This window comes from Sciurus vulgaris (assembly GCF_902686455.1).
Source record: "Sciurus vulgaris genome assembly, chromosome: 4".
Classification (NCBI taxonomy): domain Eukaryota; kingdom Metazoa; phylum Chordata; class Mammalia; order Rodentia; family Sciuridae; genus Sciurus; species Sciurus vulgaris.
This window is the reverse complement of record NC_136464.1, coordinates 145,153,730-145,176,451: the sequence shown is the minus strand read 5'-3', so window position 1 is coordinate 145,176,451 and position 22,722 is coordinate 145,153,730. Positions and strand designations below refer to the sequence as shown.

The 22,722-nt window shown below is 39.1% G+C and overlaps 1 protein-coding gene across 2 annotated transcripts in view; it reads left to right on the top strand.

Annotated features, from left to right (window-relative positions):
* The window catches only part of LOC306659444 (5-hydroxytryptamine receptor 2A), a 62,439-nt gene that overhangs the window by 780 nt on the left and 38,937 nt on the right, over positions 1-22,722 (top strand). The window contains exons 2-3 of one of the 2 annotated variants that reach the window (XM_079136968.1): positions 410-1,144; positions 3,968-4,168. In XM_079136968.1, the coding sequence (XP_078993094.1) occupies positions 733-1,144; positions 3,968-4,168 (613 nt within the window). In that variant the 5' untranslated portion in view covers positions 410-732. The remainder of the gene's footprint in view (positions 1-409; positions 1,145-3,967; positions 4,169-22,722) is intronic. The other variant, XM_079136969.1, reaches the window with a different exon arrangement.

Below are 22,722 nucleotides of genomic sequence, written 5' to 3'. Positions count from 1 at the left end.
GCTGTATTTTATTGCTGTGTAATTTTCTCTCTGGTTTGAAATCAAGCTTGGCCAAAATGTAATCATTTCCATGAGAATTTCTGGTGTGGAAAGTTGTCTGCTAATCTTCAAGACTTTTTCTTTTTCCTTTGTTAACTAAGCAATATAATATAAGCTGGAATTCCTGATAGCAGGCACAGCAATTCAGCCTAAGACTGACTGAGAACTATAACCCAAAGTATATCCCATTACTATGGGATTAACTCTGGATGCATTTTTAATGGACTTTCCTAATGCCAACTGCATACAACCTCGCTGTTTTGGATTGCATGCTATTTAACATTACTATGGTTAAACCAGCCTATCCAATCAAATGAGATATAACTATAAGTGATTCCTAGTAGTTACAAAACTTTTCTTCTTTGGCCAGGACCACATTTGACTCCCTGAATTCTCAAAACTCTGCAACCTCTGTGATAAAAGTTCATTCTGCTTATTTTGTCCTTCTTTGGTGGAAAAAATATATAACCCAACAGAAGACTCCACTAAAATTGGGACAGCAGGAAATCTAGAGAGCATTGCCATTCCTTAACTACTCTCATAATAATGGGAGAGGGGAAAGCCTGCAAAGGAGCTCCACATGTACACCAGCGTCAGCACAACAGAGCACGGGGACAGAAAGATGAACGGTGAGCAGAGGCTATAACTTGTCAGTCTTTCAACACTTCGTCTGCTACGAGTTCCGAGTCAGACATGGATATTCTTTGTGAAGAAAATTCTTCTTTGAGCTCAACTCCGAACTCCTTAATGCAATTAAATGATGACCCACGGCACTATAATAACGACTTTAACTCCGGAGAAGCAAACACTTCTGATGCATTTAACTGGACAACAGATTATGAAAACCGAACCAACCTTTCCTGTGAAGGGTGCCTCCCACCAACATGTTTCTCCTTACTTCATCTCCAGGAAAAAAACTGGTCTGCTTTATTGACAGCTGTAGTGATTATTCTAACCATTGCTGGAAACATACTCGTCATCATGGCAGTGTCCCTAGAGAAAAAGCTGCAGAACGCCACCAACTATTTCCTGATGTCACTTGCCATAGCTGATATGCTGCTGGGTTTCCTTGTCATGCCCGTGTCCATGTTAACCATCCTGTATGGTGAGTGGCATTAGTTTTCCAGCTGTACCCACACTGATCACAAAGAGCATGTGCATGCAGTTAGCAGATGAGCAGGGGCTCAGCGGGTGAACCCTAAATAGGAAGCTTTGTTTATAGACTAGGGTCTACCACCACACTGTGCTAGTTACTTAAATTTTAACCCTTAAAATGATGTTTCACTTGAAAAAAAAAATTAGCTGATCATTTTGGTGCTTTATGCATACATTTTATGTAGCAAGATAATGATAAAGTTTTGTGGTTTAAAACATGGACGTTTTATGCAGTAATGATTATAAATATCCCAATACCATCATCAAGCAATAACTTACCCATCATTATGAAACCACTTGATTCTTGGTTCTTTATATTCCCACCCAATTATTCCAGCCTTAGGAAAGAACAGTTTTATCTTTGTCACACAGTTTTCAGCACTTCTAATGGAGTGGTAAAACCTTCCCAATTACCTTGGAACATTTGCAGAGAGAACATTAGTGGTGGAGTGGGTTTGATGTTAAAACATTCAAAGTCTCCATTAGAATAAATGAATTACTCCAGTTTTAATTGTTCCCTGCCCAGAGAAGCTAATTTGGAAAAGTGCCTTTGAATTATACCCTCAACTCTTTAAAAATGCATATGTATAAAACTCCAGTCTGGTTTGGAGGAGAGTGGAAAAGAAATGGAAGATTAATTTTGCTTTCTTCTCCACAGAGTTTGACACAAACCTCTCAGCAAGTCGGCAAACACTGGGACAGCTTCACTGGGAAGAATGATATTCTTTCCAAAATGAGTAATACAGCCAGATTTCTCCTTAAACAGAGAGTGAGGGAGAGAACCTAGAGACTGCCCACATTGGCACATTAGCAATCAGCTGGACCTTAGAGATGGGCTATGAGGGTGCCCGGGAGAGGGGATTTTCTAGCCAAGACTTAAAGTCTAAGTTTTCTTTTAAAATTCACCTATCCCTGAACAGTGTGAAGGAGGAAGGAGGTGAGGAGGTGAGAGCAGGCATCAGTTTGTACAGGGTCACTGCGATGGCTACAAGGCTAACCCTGGTTTCACCGTGCAAATGTCACACCTAAATAATTTCCTTAAATGTGCCTGTCATTTCCCAGACATTCTGGAGGACTTCTCACTTCCTAAAACCCGCCCTGCCCTCAAAGACAAAATCCGGTTGGGCGTGAGGGGGGTGACTGTGCAGGAAACCTTGGCAGAAGGGTGGGCGGGACCACACTAGCCAGGTTAGGAAAGCGACCCCTCCGCGCTACCCGCTCAGGAGGCAGGGGTGCCCCCTGGCGGCAGCCACTCAGCTCATGACTGGTTCCGCCGGGAGTGCAGCCCCGTCCCCAGACTGGTCCCTACACCTCCGGAGCAGCCAGAGGGGCGCCCAGCATCTCGCACGAGGAAATGTCCCCTCATCCCCACCTAAAACCCAAAGTAAGGTCTGCAGCAGCCTCCTTCCAGAAAGCGGAAAAAAATAAATAAATAAATAAATAACACTCAGTCAACACCAGTTCTACAAAGGCAGAGTCTGCTTCCCCTGAGCTGGGGCTCTGCTAAAGAAAAGCGCTGCTTTCTGCTCAAGCTCTTTGCAAATGCATTTGAAAGTCTCCAAATTAGGCTTGTGTCCTGCATGCACCCTTTCCTTTTCTAAATTAGCCCTGGTGGCATCTTGGTAGACAGAGTATGTCCACATACGGAGAGTTTGCTCAGGTTTGTGGTCTGTGGTATCAGAAGGAAAGTGATCTTTACAATTTTCCTCCTCTCAAGCATGCAGATCTAACACCATTACTTACACTGTTAGCAAAACTAATTAACGCTTTTTATAGCTGTTGGCTCCCTCCAGAACACACACACAGAAACACAACACTTTGCTCATGTCCGTAAGACATCTTCTATCTTCGTAACACAGCAGGTAGCCTTAGATATTTGCAGCCCACCTCTGGCCATCCTTCTCAATTATTTAATTGAACTGTTTGGCCTGGGCATCAAAGCCATGTCTAAAGCTCTCCATCTGATCCTAAAGTGGCATCCAGGATTGAGAACGACTGTCCATGTTCTCCAAGTGTGGTCCTTGGACCAGCAGCATCACCTGGTAATTTGGTAGAAATGCAAATTTTTCAGCCTGCTCCAGAGTTACTAGATCAGAACCTCCAGAGGTGGGTCCAGCAGTCCCAGTTCTAAGAAGCACCTGAGTCACCTGTTCCCTAAAGTTTGAGAACTACTGCCATGAAACAAAGCTCAGAGAAAGGACATGATTTTACCCAAGTTTGAGGTCAACACCAAAAGCATCATTGGTAAATAATTTATCATTTTTACAAATAAAGACATAGTCCCCATCTGGATTTTTAACCAATTAGCCACTTGTGCCAATACTATTTATTGCCATCACTGTGTGACACTGGATGATTGTTACAATAATAAGATGGGACTAACCTTAGGACCTATAACCTGAAGAGAAATATAATGACAGTTCAGTGTGAGAAGCACTCCAATAGAGGAACTCCAAACACATTGCAACTTTGGACATAATTCATTTGAAAAAGCAGTTTTGCTATATGAGTAGGGCAGGGAGAATCCCTAAAGAGGAACCATCCAAGTTAACCATACCACACTGATAATTCCAGACACCAGAAATGTTCAAACCTCATGTTCATCAGCCAGGGCAACAGTACTGCAGTTAAATACAGTAGCTATTAGAGTTTGTTCAGATATTGAAATTTTCTTGTATCATCCCATGCCACCATTTGTGCCTGTCACCAAAATGGAAATCATTGCCCCAGGAGGCACAAGGCTGCCAACTGATGCTAAGCTTCTGCATTGCAGGGTACCGGTGGCCTCTACCTAGCAAGCTCTGTGCAGTCTGGATTTACCTGGACGTGCTCTTCTCCACGGCCTCCATCATGCATCTCTGTGCCATCTCCCTGGACCGCTACGTAGCCATCCAGAATCCCATCCACCACAGCCGCTTTAACTCCAGAACGAAGGCATTTCTGAAAATCATTGCTGTTTGGACCATATCTGTAGGTAAGTAGGAGCATCTGCCAGAGTCGTGTTTGAAATGACAGTTCATGCCTTCTCAGGAGACTTGTTCTGTTTCCTTGCATTGGAACCTGACATCCCCCTGAATCTCTTATTTTGTGTATTGCAAGATTATGTCCCAACACAGCAATTATCAGATTTGCCACAGGAAAAGAAAATATGTTTATGTCACTGGCTGACTATATTTTTTGTATTGCTTTGCCCAGGTAAGAATAAAAACAGCTCTGTGCAGGGACAAAATTAGGAATATTTGTGCCGTTTTCCCCAGTTCTCACTTTCAAGTTCACTATTCCAAATTCTGAATCTTCCAGAAACCTCAGCTTTTATAATCATTGGGATTTGTGGTCAATAGAGATGCCCATACTAGAGAACATAAGGCTTCTGGAGAAAGATTCCAGGTTCTGCAACCCAGAGGAGGAGAGGACAGAGAATGGCAGGACTTGGTTAGGAGCCACACATTTCAGCCTGCCCAGTTCCTCTGGGCCCTTCACTGTTTTTATACGACAGGTCACAGGATTTCAACACGCTTCAGTTAGGTTGATTACATACATTCACTTCCTGACAGTATTGATCATCTATCACACACCTAAGTCAGGAAAGCCCAGGTAATGGAAACTGAAGGGACAGCTCCCTAGCAGCAATGTCAGTTGTACCCATCACCTCAGCAACCTTGGTTGTAACCAAAGATTCCCTGAGACTTGTTACAAAGTCTCAAAGCTCCTAAGATGGAAATGCCATAGTCACTTAAGGTCACATGAGCTATCTTCTCTACTTCTATGAGAGAGTATGGGATTTGTTGGCAAGTTGAAATTCAAGAACTTGTGTAAAGATACAACTTTGTAATAATGCCAATCAATAGCAGCCAGTACAGCAATACAACCTCTTGTGATTACTTCCCATTTTTTTCTGCAAACAGTGGCTATGCACTCAGTAGAGTAGATATCTCTTTCATAGATGGAGAAACTGGGATAGTATCTGCATAGCCCCACAGCTGGTAAGGTGTGCAGCGGGAGTTTCTTAAATCTAATGAGAACAGTAACATTTGAGTGATTATCAAATTTTCAAAATTTTTATCTATTTTCCAGTTTGAACTTTACATGATGGTTTATGGTAGAAAATTCTATCATGCTTATTTGATAAGTTAGGTAATTCGAGAACAGAGGTCTGTGGCTTTCTGAGTCACACCTTCAACTTGTATCATGGCTAGGACTCTAAGCTTCTAGCACCAAACCTTGCTCTTTCTGCTGCCGGTACCACTTTCCTTAGGAAAGAGTTTTTGCTCCAGGAAAATGCTGTGGTTTCTGGGCCTCTGCAATGTAGGATCCATTCTACTAGGAACAAGAGAGTGAAGAGACAACCATTTCCAATCCCGGGTGCAAATATAAGCCCCCTGGAGAACATTGATTTAATTGGTCCAGAGCGCAGCCAAACGATTTTTATGTAGAGCCAGGGTTGAGGACCACTGAGACAGATTGCCAGAGAGGGAGATCACATGAGCAAAGGAGGGTCAAGTATAAGGCAAATGAAGCAGCTAAGTAACTGGTAAAGTTACTCTACTTTTACCCCATATCCATTGGTGAGACCAACTGGGAGGGTCTACCATCTCTTATTCTCGGCCATACCAACTCCCTCATCTTAGTGGAGCTTCATAATAGTACCATTAATGAAGCTAACCATTTCTAAACATTGACTACAAACCCAGTAAATGTCCTAAACATCTTATAGAAAATCAGCTATTGCACATGGTATTGTTGATAATCAGAAGTCAATTCAGGTCAGTTTGCCTCCAAAGACTAGGCTTTATCTGTTACCCAATAAGGCAGTCTGCTTCTGGCTCTTTCTGGCTATCACCCCAGGAGTCAGGCAGGAATGGTTGTGGGGGTGCCAGCCAAGGGTCATCATTCATCCATTTGGCCAACAAAAAATTTATTGCATATCTGCTATGTCCTTGGCACTGGGCATGCTAAAGCTTTCCTGTTCTAAAGCAAATCTGAGGCATGTAATACACATTCAAATCTCACAGTGCAATAGAAAGTAGTTAAGCAAACAAATAAAACAAGTTACTCAGCCTCTATTCTAGAAGTCTGCAGCATGTGTGGCTGAGGAGGGAGCAGGTAGTAAGTGTAAAAATGAAAATGTCAGTTCTATTGAGGAGCCTGAAGAGACTCAGCACAAATATTTTCCTGAATTTTCTTCTAGTATTTCTGTTTCTATGGTTGTTATTTTGTTTGTTGTTCAAGGTTTTATGTTTGGGTTTGTTTGCTCCATTTTCAATTTAGATCGTTAATCTGGTTGGAATTTTTTTATTTTTCCAGTTTTCCTGAGGTATAACTTAAAAATGGATGGATTTTAAGTTTCACAATGTGGTTGATAGCATTTCACAAAATGCAAGCATACCACAATTTCATCATCCCACCCAACTACCTTTAGTTTTGTGGTGACAACATTTAAAAATTGCAAGGATGAGTGCATGTTATCATCTTAGTCACCATGCTGTACATTAGATCCCCTGAAATTCCGCACCTCCTATCACTTAAATTTGTACCCTTTGACCTACGTTTCCCCTCTTTCCCTCATTTGCCCCTGGTAACTGCCATCATCCTGTTTCTATGAATTTAACATTTTTAGGCTTCACATACAAGTGAGACCATGCAGTATGTATCTTTGACTTATTTCATTTAGCATAATGCTTTCACGGTACATCCATGTTATCACAAATGGCAGGATTTCCTTTATGATTCTATCATATAGTGTTTCTATTTGCATATGGTCTCACTTATTTTTGATTACCGACAATTAGCTTTTTCAGCATCTATTGATATAATTAGTTTTTACCTTCAATCTATTGATACTCAGTTTTCTTGATAAATTCCTATTAGATTGTACTTGCATTCCTAAAATAAATGCACAAATACTGGATTTGGATGACTTTGTTGGTTGACTGGATTGTTTCTTAAAGCAAGGTTTCTTTTTCTAGCATCATTAAATTAATTTAAAAGTTGTTTTTGTGTTATTTTTGACCCTAAGGTCTTTAACTATGTAAGTAGGAATTATGTATTCTTGAGAAGTATGTAGAGCTTACTTGTAAATCTCTCTGATCCTGGTCCCTTTTTAAAATAGTATTCTTACTTACATCTCTAACCTCTTCAGTAGTTATATACATTTTCTCCCTTTTGGGGGGGTTATTAGGTGCATATAAATTTTAAGTTATCTGTTATGTTGATTTTTAACCATCAAATCATCTTCATATCTGGAAATGTCTCTTGCCTTAAAAGTCAACTCCATCTGATATTAGTATAGCTATGCCAGATTTCTTTAGATTATGATTTTTTTTATATACCTCATTCCATCTCACTACTTTCAAGTTTTGTGGCTTTATATTTTAAATGTGTTACCTGTATGAAATAAAGAGCTGTTTTTATCCAGTCAAACTTTCTTTTAATTGGACTCCTTAGCTCTTTTATATTCAATGTAAGTCAATACTAGATTTGAATCCGCTCTCCTACAGTTTGCTTTCTGTGGTCCCATTTGTTCTACATTCCAATCTCTCTCCATCCTTGCTTTCTTTTGGACTAACCAGGAATTGTTAATTCACAATCCCCTCCTGTAAACATGTTAGCTATCCATTCTTTCAGCGATTACAACAGACCTTTGTGATCTCAGAGGCTAAAACGATTCTTTGAACACATCTTGTAAATACAAAACCTTTAGAACGTTTTTAACTCCACCTGTCCTGTTGCTGCTCTGTGTTTCCTGTTTTCTACATGAGCATTTCTAAATTCATTAGCATCACAGACATTCTGTTGGCATTTGTTTATTTCCCATGTTGACCTGTGATTGCCTTTTCATTTCTGTGATTCTGCCTGGCTTCCTATTTCTTATGCCTGAAGAACTTTCTTAAGAATATCAGGGTGTTTTTCTTCAGTTTTTGTTAGCTTAGACATCTTTACTTTGACTTCATTTAAAGCACATTTTTGCTCAGCCCAGAAATCAAAGTTGGCAGTCTTTTTTCAGCACTTTCTAGGTGATATTCCAAAGTTTCCAGATTACTTTGTGAAAACCCAGATGTCAGTCTTATTGCTGTTCCCTAAAAACCACTACCCCTGCTGCATTAGAATTTCTTTGTATTTTAGCAATTTGACTATGATGTGCCTAAGTGTGGGTTAGTTTTGCTTTTATCCTACACAGGGTGTTGATTCTTAAATTTGTCTTCTGTCACTTTGGGAAATCCCTTGGCCATTATCTTCTGATCCATTCTTTCTCACCCTCACTTCTGGGACTCCAGTTTGTGTGTGATAGAACTTTTACCCAAGTTTCTTTTGACTCGGCTTTCTTCATTTCTCCCCACCTTTTGCCCCTCTCTTTAGTCTGGGTAATTTTTCTGACTCTTCTTTTAGGTTATTAATCCTCTCTTCTACTTTGTTGCTAGACCCATCTATTATATTTTTAATTTCAGGTATTATATTCCTAGTCTAGATTTTTTCCACTTGAATCTTATAGATTTTAGTTTTCTTTAATAATTCTCTATATTTTCATCTATTTTCTTAAATATTGCAGCTATCTGGATATCTGAATTACCTGGGAATTTCTATTTTCTGGGTCTCCCTCTCACCTGGATTCTGTCAGTGGGTAGGGTTGGTAACTTTTTAAATTGAATATGGAACCCTGTGGATGTTATCTTTCTGCAGAGAGGAATCGTCTAGCTTTAATACATAGAAAATACAGGTCCCCTTAATCAAGTCAGGGACTGAGCTTATTTTAAACAGGGTTTTTGTAAGAGCTGGTCTAGTTCGAGTTTATTCTCACATCTACGCTGGGCTCCTTCGGGATCCCAGATGACAACCCCACATGTTCTCCACTTTGCGAGCTCTGAAATACAATTTTTATATCCTCAACCCCATGAGACTGCTGCAGACTCTCTAGCCGCTCAGCCTCCCTCACCAACTGACAGATGCCTCAAGGAGAAAGGTGGCTCATACCACCATCTTCTGGTTCTGCTCTTCCCTTCCCTTCAGAATCTGACCTCAAATCCTGGCCTCCTGGCCTCCTTAGTATCCCTGGCAAGGTTAGGTTTTTATCTCCCGAGCCCCCAACAAAGGGCTTGGGTCCCGAATTCTACTTTGATAGTAATATTACCCTGTCTCCTTTTTGTTTAAATCTCTCCAGCGTATCGTTTCTCATCTCTTCATTTTTAATAGGTTAGTTTCCTTGCTTTATATGCATGTTTGTAATTTGTAAAGGAACTTTAACAAGATCTGACACTCTGCTTTTTGACTTGAAATTCAACCAGTCCATGTTTACTGTGACAATCAACATAATCAGCTTTATTCCATTTTATATTTGCCATCTTTTTTCTTTGTAATAGCTCCTCTTCCCACCCCTACCCCCATTTTCATATGTCTTCTTGCAAATGTTTTCATTTCATTTCCTTCCAAGGAATGCCCTTATCCCATTCCACCTAGCTTGAATTTCTACTGGACTTTTCTAGTCCTCTTCTAAGTAAGTCTCACCCCAAAATTACTTCACTAGTTCTATTAATATAAAAATAATAATCACACTAAATTATTTTCTCATGTACCCCAAATCCCAATTCACAGGATTTTTTAAAATAATTTTTAAGTAACCTCGTGGTGGGTCAGAAGTTTTTAAACAAGTTAAAAATGCAGAAACTATAACTATATACTGTCCATTATATAAAAGATGTTTGATATGGCTAAAATCAATATAAACAAATTCCCAAAAGAAAAAAATCTGACACGTATTTGATGCAAAGACCAAAGATTAATACTTTTAAGATACAAAGAGCACCTACATTCTGGAAAAAAAAAAAAAAAAAGGATGACAATTCAATAGGTAAATCAAATGAACAGACAATTCACAGAAATGTAATTTGAATTGGACAATTAGGCTCCCGAAAAAATGCTCAACTCTTCAATAGTCATGGAAACATAATTTAAAACAATCATGTAAGACCATTGTTCACCCATCTGATTGGCAAAATAAAGTGAGTGAAAACACACAGTGCTGTTCTGGACCTGGTGCCATACGTTCTCATGTCCGACTTTGGCAAATGTGAATTGCTGCTTCTTGGGCAATCTAACAAGTGCTGCTGAAATGTGACCTCCCAATTCCATTTGAGAGAATCTATTCTATAGAAAACCAAACGTGCGTATAAAAATCTTTAATGCAACAATTCTGAAATGGTGGAAAAGTTGAAAGGCTGGGTTCTGTTTGAATAGATTAGTTTTTCTAAGTTACAGCATTTTCTAAGTTTGGAGCTCTTGAAAATATTGAGTTGGGGCTATTTGATATTCAAGTGGAGGGATGTCTATGATATCAAATTTAAAAAAAAGGAAGTTTGAGGTGCACGCACGGTATGAGCCAATTCTGATAAAACAGTCATAGTGTATGGGCATATGTATATAGTAGCACTGAAACTCTAAGACTTCACACTTATCAAGATAAAATTTAAAAGGATGGCAGGATTGTTGCTTTCTCCATTATACATTTCTATATGGCTTTATTTAGCACAAGTACTATTTACAAAGTGTTTTGCATGATCAATAATAAAATACTCACCTCTATCAGGTCAGCTTAGGCATCCCGGGGAGGTGGCTGACCTGCAAGTTGTGCTGGGATCTAGCAAATAGCGACCTCCATAACCACATCATAGACTACTCTCCTTTTCTCGCACTAGGTATTCCTGACATTTGCTGCTTCTTTTCCCCACATGCTGCTACAGTGTTGTCATTTTATTGCTTACCTAGACTTCCATCTAATTCTGAGGAAATTGAGCATAATTACAAATCAATTGTGTTTTCCATTGGTAAGCTCTCCAAGAAAAAAGTGAGGGCAAAAGAATGAGGCATTAAGCTAAGAATCATCCTGGTTTCTCGGTGGATTTCACTTTCCCTTCATCAACCTGATTCCTATGATCCTAGGTAACCGTGACTTCACTACGACCTGTAGGGAGGGGTAGCCTCTCCTCCTGGTGATGATTACCTTGCCAATGCCTTACGAAAAAAAACAGATGCCAGCTTATTTGCCTTCGTTAGCAAAGGTACATATTAGATAGAAAAAAGTGAAATGACTCTTTTCACATTGTCATTTTCTGACAGGCAAGCAAAGATACCACTTGAAATTCTTTTTCCAGAAGTATTATTTCATTTCAGAAATGTATTTGTAGCTCATGGGGCAATTTTGAAGTGAATCTAAATAAAAATATTTCCCCCCTCAAGGCTAAACATGTACTTTCTGCATTATTGCTTTTGTAATAAGAGAAAAGGCACGTTGTGTCTTACAGAAGAGCCTTCACGCTTCACAGCTGTCACGCCATAGTAGAATCTTGAACTGGAAGCTTAGGTCCTCAGCTGAGCCTCTTCCCTTATTCAGGTCAAGATGCAAGCCTTCCAGGACAGAGTGTCTGTAAGGAAGCTTTGAGGGATAGTAAAAATGTATCTTACTGTAGTTTTGTCTTTATATGGAATTCCAGTATCTTTTCATGTTCATGAGCAAACTTAGATTTTGTTTTCTACCGTTGAATGTTCATGGCTTTTACTGTAGAACTTAGTGATTATAAGCAAAAAGTCTAAAGCTGAACTGCCTGGATTTGAATCTGGCTCTATCCCCGATAAGCTCTTCGACTTTGAGCTAGCTACAAAATATTGTGGAGCTCTTAAAAATATCAAGTTGGGACTCTTTGGTATTCAAGTGGAGAAATGTCTGATATTAAATATAAAAAGGAAGTTTGAGGTGGTTTGGAGAGAGATGAGCTGACACTGGAAAAATGGAATAGTCAATGACCTCCCTTGTCTTGGATCCCTGGTAAAAAGATGGACACAATGACAGTACCTACATTGTGAAGTTATTCTAAAGATGAAGTGAACAAAGATAACGTTGATCATGTAATAATTATATAAGTTTAACAATATTTGAACTCCTTTCCATAAGGTTGTTTCTTTTTCCTTAACTGATATATTCAGAAATTAGATCTTTGTGTTCTCACAATTTATCTATGTATTCCCAATTTGTGGTCACCTGACATTGCTCGTTCATTCCATGTGGGTTTTTTTAAAATAATCTCATTCATAAATGTTCATTTCTTTTTTGCCATCTGAATTTAGAATCATGACTTAAAATTGCTTTCCCACTGCAAACATACAAAGAATTTTCCCATATTATCCCCTATCACTTGAATGGTTGTTTCATACACTTAACTCTGAGCCATTTGAATTTTAACCTGTGACCTAATTTACTTTTCCTTCCTGGCCACCTATTGTCTCCCCAGTGATTTCATATGCTATTGTCATCTACTAAGTTCCCATAGATACTTGGATATATTTCTAGATTTTCTTTTCTATGTGATCAGTCCATTCATTCATCTGAAGTATACTTTTGATGATGTATAATTTTTATTGTCTCAAATCTAGTACTTCATTGTTTATTCAGCCTTCTCTTGAACATTTTCATTTGCTTATTTGTGAGTTTTAGAAATCAGCTTCTATCCAGTTCTAAAAAAAACTGTTTTTAAGAATTGCATTCAGCTTTATAAATTCTTAAATATTGGTTAGCACACTTCTGTAGTTTTATTTTATCCCATTTCCTCATGTCCTTTTTTGTATTTTTTCACCCTTGATTTCTATGTAGAATATAGTAAATGTACATAAACAAGTATAACTATGTAAAATCTTAGCAATTAGGTTGAAAACACTAGATCCACAACTTAGGTCAGAGAGGAATGATAGTGAAATATAATTTTCCTGTCATATTTCCTGGAAAAAAAAATGCTTGAAAAAAAATAAATCAACTGAATAAAATGGGCTCAAAACCAGATGGTGTTCTGTTGCCCTTTGTGCTGGAGCACATTCCCAGCCTCGCTGCCTGAATTGAAATATCCAAGGAGCCCACTTGGGACTGTCTCCTCTGGGACCTGCTAGTTTGTGCCCAATTCCTTTAATGCCTGTGAATCAGCCTGAGAAGTAGATTAGAGAGACCCTTCAGGAAACCAAGACAGGAAGACTGTGGACCACCTGTTCTGGCACCCACTCTTAGGTCATATTAAAGGTGAGCATCTACCAGGATTCAAAAGGAAACATCAGTCTGTCTTCTTTCCAGCTACAGTTTATCTGCTCATTTTCTCTCCTGGAGGGAGGAACTGAAATCACTTCTATGATTTTTCCTTTTCCTTTGATGTTGCCCCTGCCACTGCTTTATCCTCCCGTCTCAGGCACTGCCCCAGCCTGCAGGTGTGCAGATCAGCATCCAGGAGGAGGGAAACTCACAACCAGGTTGAGCGAGGGTGCAATCCATCCCTACAGTATCGCAACCTCATGCTTTCTCTCTCCAAAACAAAGGCTCCAAAGGGCCACCCCTAAGTAGAGCCCTTTTTTTGTCCCTTGAGTGCAGTGATCCTTCCCATGCTCTGTCCTTGGGTGCAGGAGAAGTAGGGCCATCTTACCTGGTCTGTTTTTCTCATGCTTAAGAGCATAGTTGGGTAAGAGAAATCAGAGAGCTTAAGCTCTTGGAGAACGTGTCCTTGGTTGTCCTTTAATATACTAACCCATGAGTGACAAGCAATAATGACCCAGGCAGCTCAGAGCCTGCCAGAGTGGCAGCTGATTTCTCTCTGCATGGCAGATTCTAGCCACAGCCATGGAACAATGTGCTCAATAAAATAGCACTTGGTAGCTTACACACTCCACGGCCACTAGAAACTAGTGAGAAAAATTAAGAAATGATCAGATAGAGGGGGAAATAAGCTTTCTCCTATGGCAGGCTGTTGGTTTGGTCTGGCTTATGGACTATGAATTTCTTTGCTTTTTTGGGGGAAAGGGACCATTGTTGCTTCTAGCTATTTAAAGCTGAGGCATAACATCCATATATCCCTTTGATGCCCACCTCCTGCCCTTGGGCTATCACAGGAACCTACAGGTTCTTGAGGTTTCTACTTTCTCCAAATCTCTGTTCTTTCTGGAACCAAAGGCAAGAATTTCCACCAACCCAGGAGCTATGGAAGATCATCTGATCATTTTGTTTTCGCCAGCACCCTAGTGTCCCAGCACCCTTCCTCAATCTAAAAATATCCAGTTCTGAGCACACTGGTGACTAACCTTATTGTTGCTGTGCTGATGTGACCTAGAGCTACCAGAGAGTCCCACGCTGTGAATTGGGAGGCCGTGCCTCTGACGTTTCCAACCTTAGCCAGATCCTCATCATTGCTACCAATTCTTGGATTTATCTTTAGTGTATTTTTTATTAGGACTTTTCCTATTGAGGTTCTCTTCTCAACCTCAGATTGCCATTCTTAATTAGATGATCTTGTCCCCTTTTCTTAAAAAAAATAAAAAGGCATCATGCACAATTTCCTTTCCTATTCTACCTCCACTTTTGAATTATGCCCATGTTCTTCCATCCTCCCTGTTCCTACCTCCCAGCCCACCCAAAAGAATCAACTCCTCTCCATTTTTTCAATTTAGATCAATAACCCTCCAAATTCTACTTTTGCTTTCTCTATTGTCTCTTCTAATTCCTGCCTAAAAGCAACATTCAGCTGCAACCTCCTTCCCTCTTACCGCTTTTGTCCATGTTATAAATGCTGTCCTAATTTCCAATCAAATCTGAAAGACTTTGTACTCAATTCCACTCCCGGGTATATATCCAAAGGAAATTAAATCAGTATGTCAACGAGACATCTGTACTCCCATGTTTCTTGAACCCTATCCATGATAAGGGAAGAAATGGAAACAACCTAAGTGTCCATCAACTGATGAATATATTTTAAGAAGTGGCACATATATACAGTGGACTACTATTTGGTCATTAAAAAAAAAAAAAAGAATGAAAGTCTATCATTTGCAGCATGGATAGAACCAGAGATCATTATGTCAAGTGAAATAATCCAGGCACCCAAAGACAAATGCCACATGATTTTATTCATAGGCAAAACACTTAAAAAATGATCACTTAGAAGTTGAGAAAGAATGGTGGTTACCAGAGGCTGGAGAAATTAGGAGGGAAGAAGGGATGGGGGAAGGTTGGTTGGGGTACTAAGTTACAGTTAGATAGGAGCAAGAAGTTCTCGTGTGCTGTTGCACAGTAGGGTGCCTATGGGTAATAGCATGATGCATATTTTTAAAAGCTAGAAAGGAATTTTTAGCTTTCACCACTAAAATGATAAATGTTTAAGATATATTTAACCTGGTTTAAATATCACACAGTGTGTATGTGTATCAAAAACATTTCACTTTATTCCATAAATATGTACAATCTTATGTTTTATGTGTAAGTTAAAGGGCTAATTTTTAAAAAAACACTAACACTTGGCCCCCTTTATATTCATGAATCTTCCAAAGGAGAGTTGGGTCTTAGCATGCCCTCACAATGATATTTTTCTTTCTTGAGTTTCATTGGCAACTCCTTGGTGGATTAAAAATCTGTTAGTGAGGCACCAAAAAGTTAAATCATGTATTCAAGTAAATGTGAGTACATTCTCACCGACAGATGAGAGCCAACAGGTCAGGACTATAGCGGATACAAAGTGAAGTGACCCTTTGTCCCTCCCTGCCTCTCTAGACTGGCGTCCAGTCATGGTGGTAACCTGGAGCCAAGTGCCCTAAGGAAGCTCCTGCTGATTTCAACCCTTTGAGGAAACCCTTCCATCCCCTTCCACCCGGATATTCTTGACCCTTTGCATTTCAAGCAGTTGCCTTAAAGTCCTGCTAACTTTTGCTGCAGTTTTGTCTTATATTTATTTTAGTCCTTTAAGTTCCTTCTCCCTAAACCGGATCCCATCTGCTGTCTCCTTCCCAGAGGCATTTGAAATACCAATGAAATGATGTCTTTTTCAAGGGTTATAATTTTTTCTAATTTGTCTCAACTTTTTAATCATTAAATGGGTTTTTCAAGTGAGTGAGGCCCATACTCAGACACAATTTTGACCACACACACAAAAGAGAGTGTATATGAATACATTTGTTATTATCTACTGTCCCTTTTTTATTCAGTTCAGTGGGTCTTTTCAAATGTCTCCTTCCTCAGCTGCCCTCCCCTGCCTGATCATCTCTGGCTTTTGTAGACTCCTTTTTCTTTCTTTTTCTTTTCTTTTTTTTCTTCCTTAAATGGTTAAGTCCTCCAGAGAACCAGTCTCCACTTTTTCACTCCTGATTCTCCATCCTTAGGCTGAGTCCTCTCCATTCCCATGGATTCAGCCATTACAACCCTGCTCAACTGTTTAACCTACATTCTGACTCACCGTGCTCCTCCCCTCTCACCCCAGGGCTTCAGCCTCTTGCCTTCAACTACCTGAAGGGCACCTCTAGTGAGAAGATCTACAGGAACCTTGGTCTTATCAAATCAAAAGCTGTACTCAGTGCTGCCCACTTGTCCTCCAAAGTCTCAATCTCAGAACATAACATCAATGCCTACTCAGTCTCTCAACAGCCAGCCTCGCCCCTTCCTCACCTCCACATCCAAGCAAGTGACCATTCCTTTTGTTTTTACTTATCCACTGTTTCTAAGTCAGTCTTCTCCTTCCATCAGCCTTCAACATCCATCCTGTGCTACTGTGAAACTTCCCTCCCCAGATTCCTTGCCCTCCTTCTCCACCCTGCCCTTGAGATCCACCATGTGAACCTCAGGTTCACGAAATCTCCTGCTGGAGGCCCTTTGAAAGCTTCTGCTGCCAGTAGAGTGCAGACCCTTGAACCAAAGGCCCACAGTCCCCCATAAATCTGGCCCCTGCTCACACCTCTACTGCCTCTCCTACCACACTTCGTCTCACCAGTTATTTTCCAGGTACGATAGTAACCATCACATGCCATTTCACTCTTAAGTCTTTATTAGTTTTCTGCTGGCAATGCCTTCTCATCCCCTTACCTGGCTAACTTCTATTTTCCTTCTGGTACCACCTCCTCTAAGAAGCATCCTTCTCATCTGCCCTACTTTGATTCTTCCATGGCCCTTCATGTATCTGTCTTTTCACATATTTTATTGTCACGATCCTGTTTATTCCTCCACTTGGTCACAAACTTCCAAAGAACAAGAAAGAAAAGCAAAACAAAAATGCATTTCAACTTGCTCCCAAACTATATAATGGAAAATGCCTAGCCAGGCATGCAGGCATACAAATATTAATTTCTGGAGTCTGACACTGAAGGCATTCTTGAAAGAAATTTTATTTCCCTGTGCTCTCAATTTCAAAAGCTATTTTTAAATTGCTTTCCTATACTTTAAATGGAAGACTAACAATCATATAAAATTAAACTTCTTTTATTTTTCTACTTAATATCAGTCATGTTGTAATCATTATAACTGCCTCATTAGTTGAGGCTGTTAGGGAAAAGGCAAAACAAAACCCTCTAACAGTTGGTGAGCTTTAGTTTGAGATTTTTCCTGTTTCTTTAGAAATCATTCAAGAAAGCCAGGTGCTGCGGTACACACCTGTAATCCCAGTGCCTTGGGAGGCTGAGACAGAAGAATCCCAAGTTCCAAGTCTGCTTCAGCAACTCTACAAAGCCCTCAGCAACTAGGGAGACCCTGAATCAAAAAGGACTAGGAGTATAGCTCAGTGGAACATCACTCCTGAGGTTAAAATCCCAGTAGCAAAACAAAAAAAATTCAAGAATACTTCTAAGTTGAGTTTTCTCATGTCGGAATCCAGATTTCATATCAGAAGTTTCCTCTTCTTTAAATTTATTGTTTAAAAAACAAGAAATTGTCTAAGAGTAAGTGGTATCTGCTGAAGGCCTCCTTCATCTTGGGCAGGATGTTACCATTCTGGCTACATATTAATGTGGCTACATACTAATGGAATCTCCACATTCCACAGTCCAAGCATGAACTTTGCAAGTTTAGATTATCATTTTTTTTTCCTTCATCAAAGAGTCATTACACTTTGCGAAGTTGAAACAAGTTCTAGTTAATTATATGAAACAAGTACTAGTAAATTCACTTATTTAAAATGTAGGTAATAGACTTTCCTGGGTCCATTCACCTGCATGGGACCTTCCTTTTGGTAGGAGAATCCTCCCAGAAGACCATATTAAATAACAATGCCAAGTTAGTGAGCGTCCACAAAGGTCCAGAAGCTTCACAAGCATGTGAGGTGCATGGTGAAGGTCAAATGCACATAAAACCATCTAACAGAAGGTTCAACACATATGCTTATGAACCTTTTTAAAAACAGGAATCAAAATACATGTATACAGCAAAAAGCTTACAATCTAATGGAGAAATAGCTACCTAGAGTAGAAAGCAGAATTTGCCATTATACTAAAAAAGGTAAAGAACTCTGGGAAGGTCAGGGATGAGGCAAGATTGTATGAGAAGGAACATGTTGGAAGTGAAATGGAGAAGGAGACAGAACTTCCCCAGAGAGAATAATGTGGGAGAAAGACATTATGACAGGACTTTAAAAGCAAAGAATACAAATAGTACGAACTTGCAAAAATATCCTTTAAGGAACATCTAACTCTAAAACTGATGCTCTTTTTCACTCTGGGGGTATTTATAATCAGACAGGCAGAACAAACTCTCTAGACTCAGAACATTTTTGATGGTACTGAAAGAATGCTGAAGATTTCCTAGCTGTTGGGCTCATCACTTTCAGTATTTTTCAGTCATCAAAATAGTGTTATGCCATTAATATTGTATTTCCAAGATTAGCACTAGCTCACACTGGTCACATTGTATGGCAGTTTTTGTTTGATGACTTTTAAAGAAGTATTCGGGGATCTTGGATGAACAGAGATCTATTTTTATTAGAAACATTTTTAAAATCTCTCTTCCATAGAAGTACTTCTAGGAAGATTTTAGATCATTTTCTGATGAAACTTTTTTTTTCCCCAAAACTAGCATTTTCTGGCTTTCATTCTGTCCCTGGTTATAGGTTTCTAATGGCTTTTGCTTTTACCTTAAGGATTTGAGAAAAACTGAAGTACACTAGCATTTTGAAAAATATATGATTGATGTCTTCAAGGTCCATTAGTTATCCAATCTTTCTTTCCCATTTTTTAAATTAACACTCGATTTCAGGAGTTAGGACCACCAGCTGTAGTGAAGTGTGGAGATACCTGGACATATTTTACCCAATTTATACTTGAACTTGCCCATAAGATCCTTCAGGATAACAATCACTGATGCTTACCTTCCCCTTGGCTAAAGTCTCTTAAAATGTGAATTAATTGGTCTTCTACATTTCCCTGTGTCCCACGGAATGGATTCATCATGATTCCTTTTCATATTCCTATTCTTTTCAAGTCCCAAATGAACCACTGTGAAGGTTTATGGGAGTGACCATGTTACAGGCTGGGTTACCAGGATAATTCCCATTCAGTTTGTACAATTGGGATAGAAACTTTGGAGACCTCCCAGTTGATAGAAAAATCAAGTCTGTCTACTCCAGAGTGCTCTTCATTTCTCTACTAGGTATATTACTCCGTCTTTGGTAAAGGCAGTTCCTTATTAACTGTGTTTCATCTGAATAAAGTTATTCAAGCTTATCTGAAATAGAGAAGTGATTCTCAATTATCGGCTGTGCTTGAGGCACTGAGGTTTTACATCCACTACTTTTTAAATTTTTTTATTTTTAGTTATAGATGGACATGATACCTTTATTTTATTTATTTACTTTGATGTGGTGCTAAGGATCGAACCCAGGGCCTCACACATGGTAGGCAAGTGCTCTACCACTCAGCCACAACCCCAGCCCTGTGTCTACTACTTTTGTCTTAAGCATGGGCTTCTGATTGTCTGGTATATTTGCACAATGTGCCAGACACCCCACCTCTTTGGTTTCTTCTTGTAAGTTTTTTGTGTGTGTGCATCCCAGGTACACTAACTCTCCAACAACACATTCCTACACCAGTTCTCCACTCATTCCAGCCAAGCATAACGTCATTTTTACATGTACATTATGTGTTGGATGCTAGTGATTCAGACACTAACCCTGTCCTTCCTTCACCGTGTTTTAACAGACATGATTCCTAGATGTACTGAAAGATACTTTGCTGATTGATTTTGCTCTTATAACTATGTATTAGTGTCTGACCTTATAAGAAATAAAAACATATATATATGTGTATATACACATGCATATATATAGACATTATTCTAACTCAATTATTTTGGTTGAATAAATTAATGATTGAGGGGAAAAAAGGGATAAAATAAAAGAGGGGGCAAGGAAATAAGATGAAAGAAGTAGTTTCCTAAGAAGCCCTTTTGGTTTCTTCCTGATAACAAAGTCATTTCTAAAGTAGGATGTCCTCTCATGCCTGCCTGCGTATCTATGGGACCTTATTTGGAAAAGGACAACGAATGAGAGTTTGGATGGACGTCTCTATAGGAGCTTTTCCAGTATTTTCGGAGATTTAATATCTGTTTCCATGGAGATGGTTTGGCAAAGATGGTTGTCAACAAAAGCCAAGAATGACAAACATATACCATGAGAATTTCACATTCCAGCTGCCAGGCAAAAGCTGGCACTTTTAAGTCACACTTTTTGTCTTTTCAATAACTTGCTGCTTTAAACTCAGCAGGAAGCACCTAATTAATTCGACCAAGAAATATTTTCATTAAATTAATGAGGTTTCATTTTTGACTGTTTACATTTCTCATAAAAGTGAAAGCAATTACAGGGACAGGTTTAATAGGGAATTTTCCTCAGGGGAATGGAGAACTTATAGGTTCTGGTTTTGGCCTTCAAAACCCCCCACCTCTAGCCTTTTCCTCAGTGAACTACTTAAGCCAGCACTTGCTGACCGCCTATTGTGAGGTATTTTATCATGTTTGAACAAACCATTTATAGGAAAGTTAAAAAAAAAAAAAAAACCAAGAGAATTAATGAAAGAAAACTGAGCTATGAAAGTGAAGTATTTCCTACAGTCCATAATAACCATTCTCAGATAAGTCCGAATGGAAAACAGAAGACCAAGTCACCTTTGCCGAGAACCCACTGTTTCTGTAAAGGATGACTTTTCTGCAAGAAAGTAATGGAAAAATGTGAGAATTACTGAGAAATGCATATTCTTACAGCTAGTTCCCAGAAGATCTGAATCCACAGGCTCTGAGAATACTACTGAAAACTATCAGTTAAGGATCAGGGCAGAATTTTAACATCATATGAATTGCACAGCAACTTGTTTTTAAAATTGTAGGATTTTCTGCATTCATATATGCTTTGCTTGCTTAGATAAGTACTTTTGTTACTATACAGAGTGGTCAAATAATCCATGTAATGGTGCATATTAGAATTTTAAGCTCTGAATGGCAGGGTCTGTATCTTACTGTCTTTGAATTCCTCACCACTATCACAATAGGCACTTAATAAATGCTAAAAATGGTTGTTGATAAACCAATCCTGATTTCCTCAAGCTGGAGCATTGGCCTTGATTCTTTAGAATATCCTCCCATGGTATCTTTTATTTAAAGTCCACGTTAAGGAGTTTTTATTTGTAGTTGGTGAGAAAGGTACCTTCTCACATCTCAAAGAGCACCACTTTCCACTAATAACACTATCAGAACACAAGAGGAAAAATATAAGACACAACTAAAGCAATTTACCTGGTACTGTTTTGAAACAATAAAGAAAAATTAAACAGTTCAAAAAATCCTAAGTCTTATGAGGGATTTGTCAAATTAAATTGCATTTGATAATCCTTTTCAGTACTCAATTCCATTTTCTGCTATTAGGTCAACACCTGAAATTGTCAACAAGCCTATGAACAAAGATGCTTTTGTTCTGTTAGCAAGGAATTCTACTTGAAATTTCCACATGACCTTCAGAGCTAGCTGGGCATGCAGGGAAAACACTGGAACCTTAGTGGTCTGATCAGTACATGTGATGTCACCTGCAACCCTTCTTCGTGTTGCCAACCTGGAAAGTCCACTAATACTTTGTAATTATTTTGAAATGGGGTTTTCTCTTGGTTGAAAAACTAGATCATAGACTGAATTGAAACAGTAATGCTAAGTAGTCTATTTTCAGGATGGTTTGCTTGGTTTTGTTTTCTTTTTCCATGATAGTTAAATGCAGAGCAGAAAATTGATTATTTAGCAACCTGACCAGTGGCTCAGCAACCTGAAAAAGGACAGCAATGGAATTAAACCAGGAGAGGACTGACAGGCCAGTAGGGGATCTTTTGTAACCCAGGTTCTGCTTCAAGTAGAATTAAATAAATAGCAATCACAAAAGGAGGCAAGGTTTTATGATTGATTTCCCTTTTGATTTCAGTCAAAATTGATCCATATAATTGATGGGCTTGGAACAGATTTTCATAAAGATAGAATAAGAAATACCAATCTGGTTCCATTTATATTTGCACATCAGGATTCCAGCATATGCCAAAATCCAATGATTGATAAGTTGAGATCAATTCACACAGTGTGAGAAGGGATCGTGGTTTTGGTTAATTTGGTATAAATTAATAGTAACAAGATAGCAAGATACTAGCATTTGAAAGACATGTCTTCTAGCATTAAGCTCGTTTGGTGTGGGTCTATAATACACAGTAATGCAGAGTTTCACAATGACCTAGAGATTG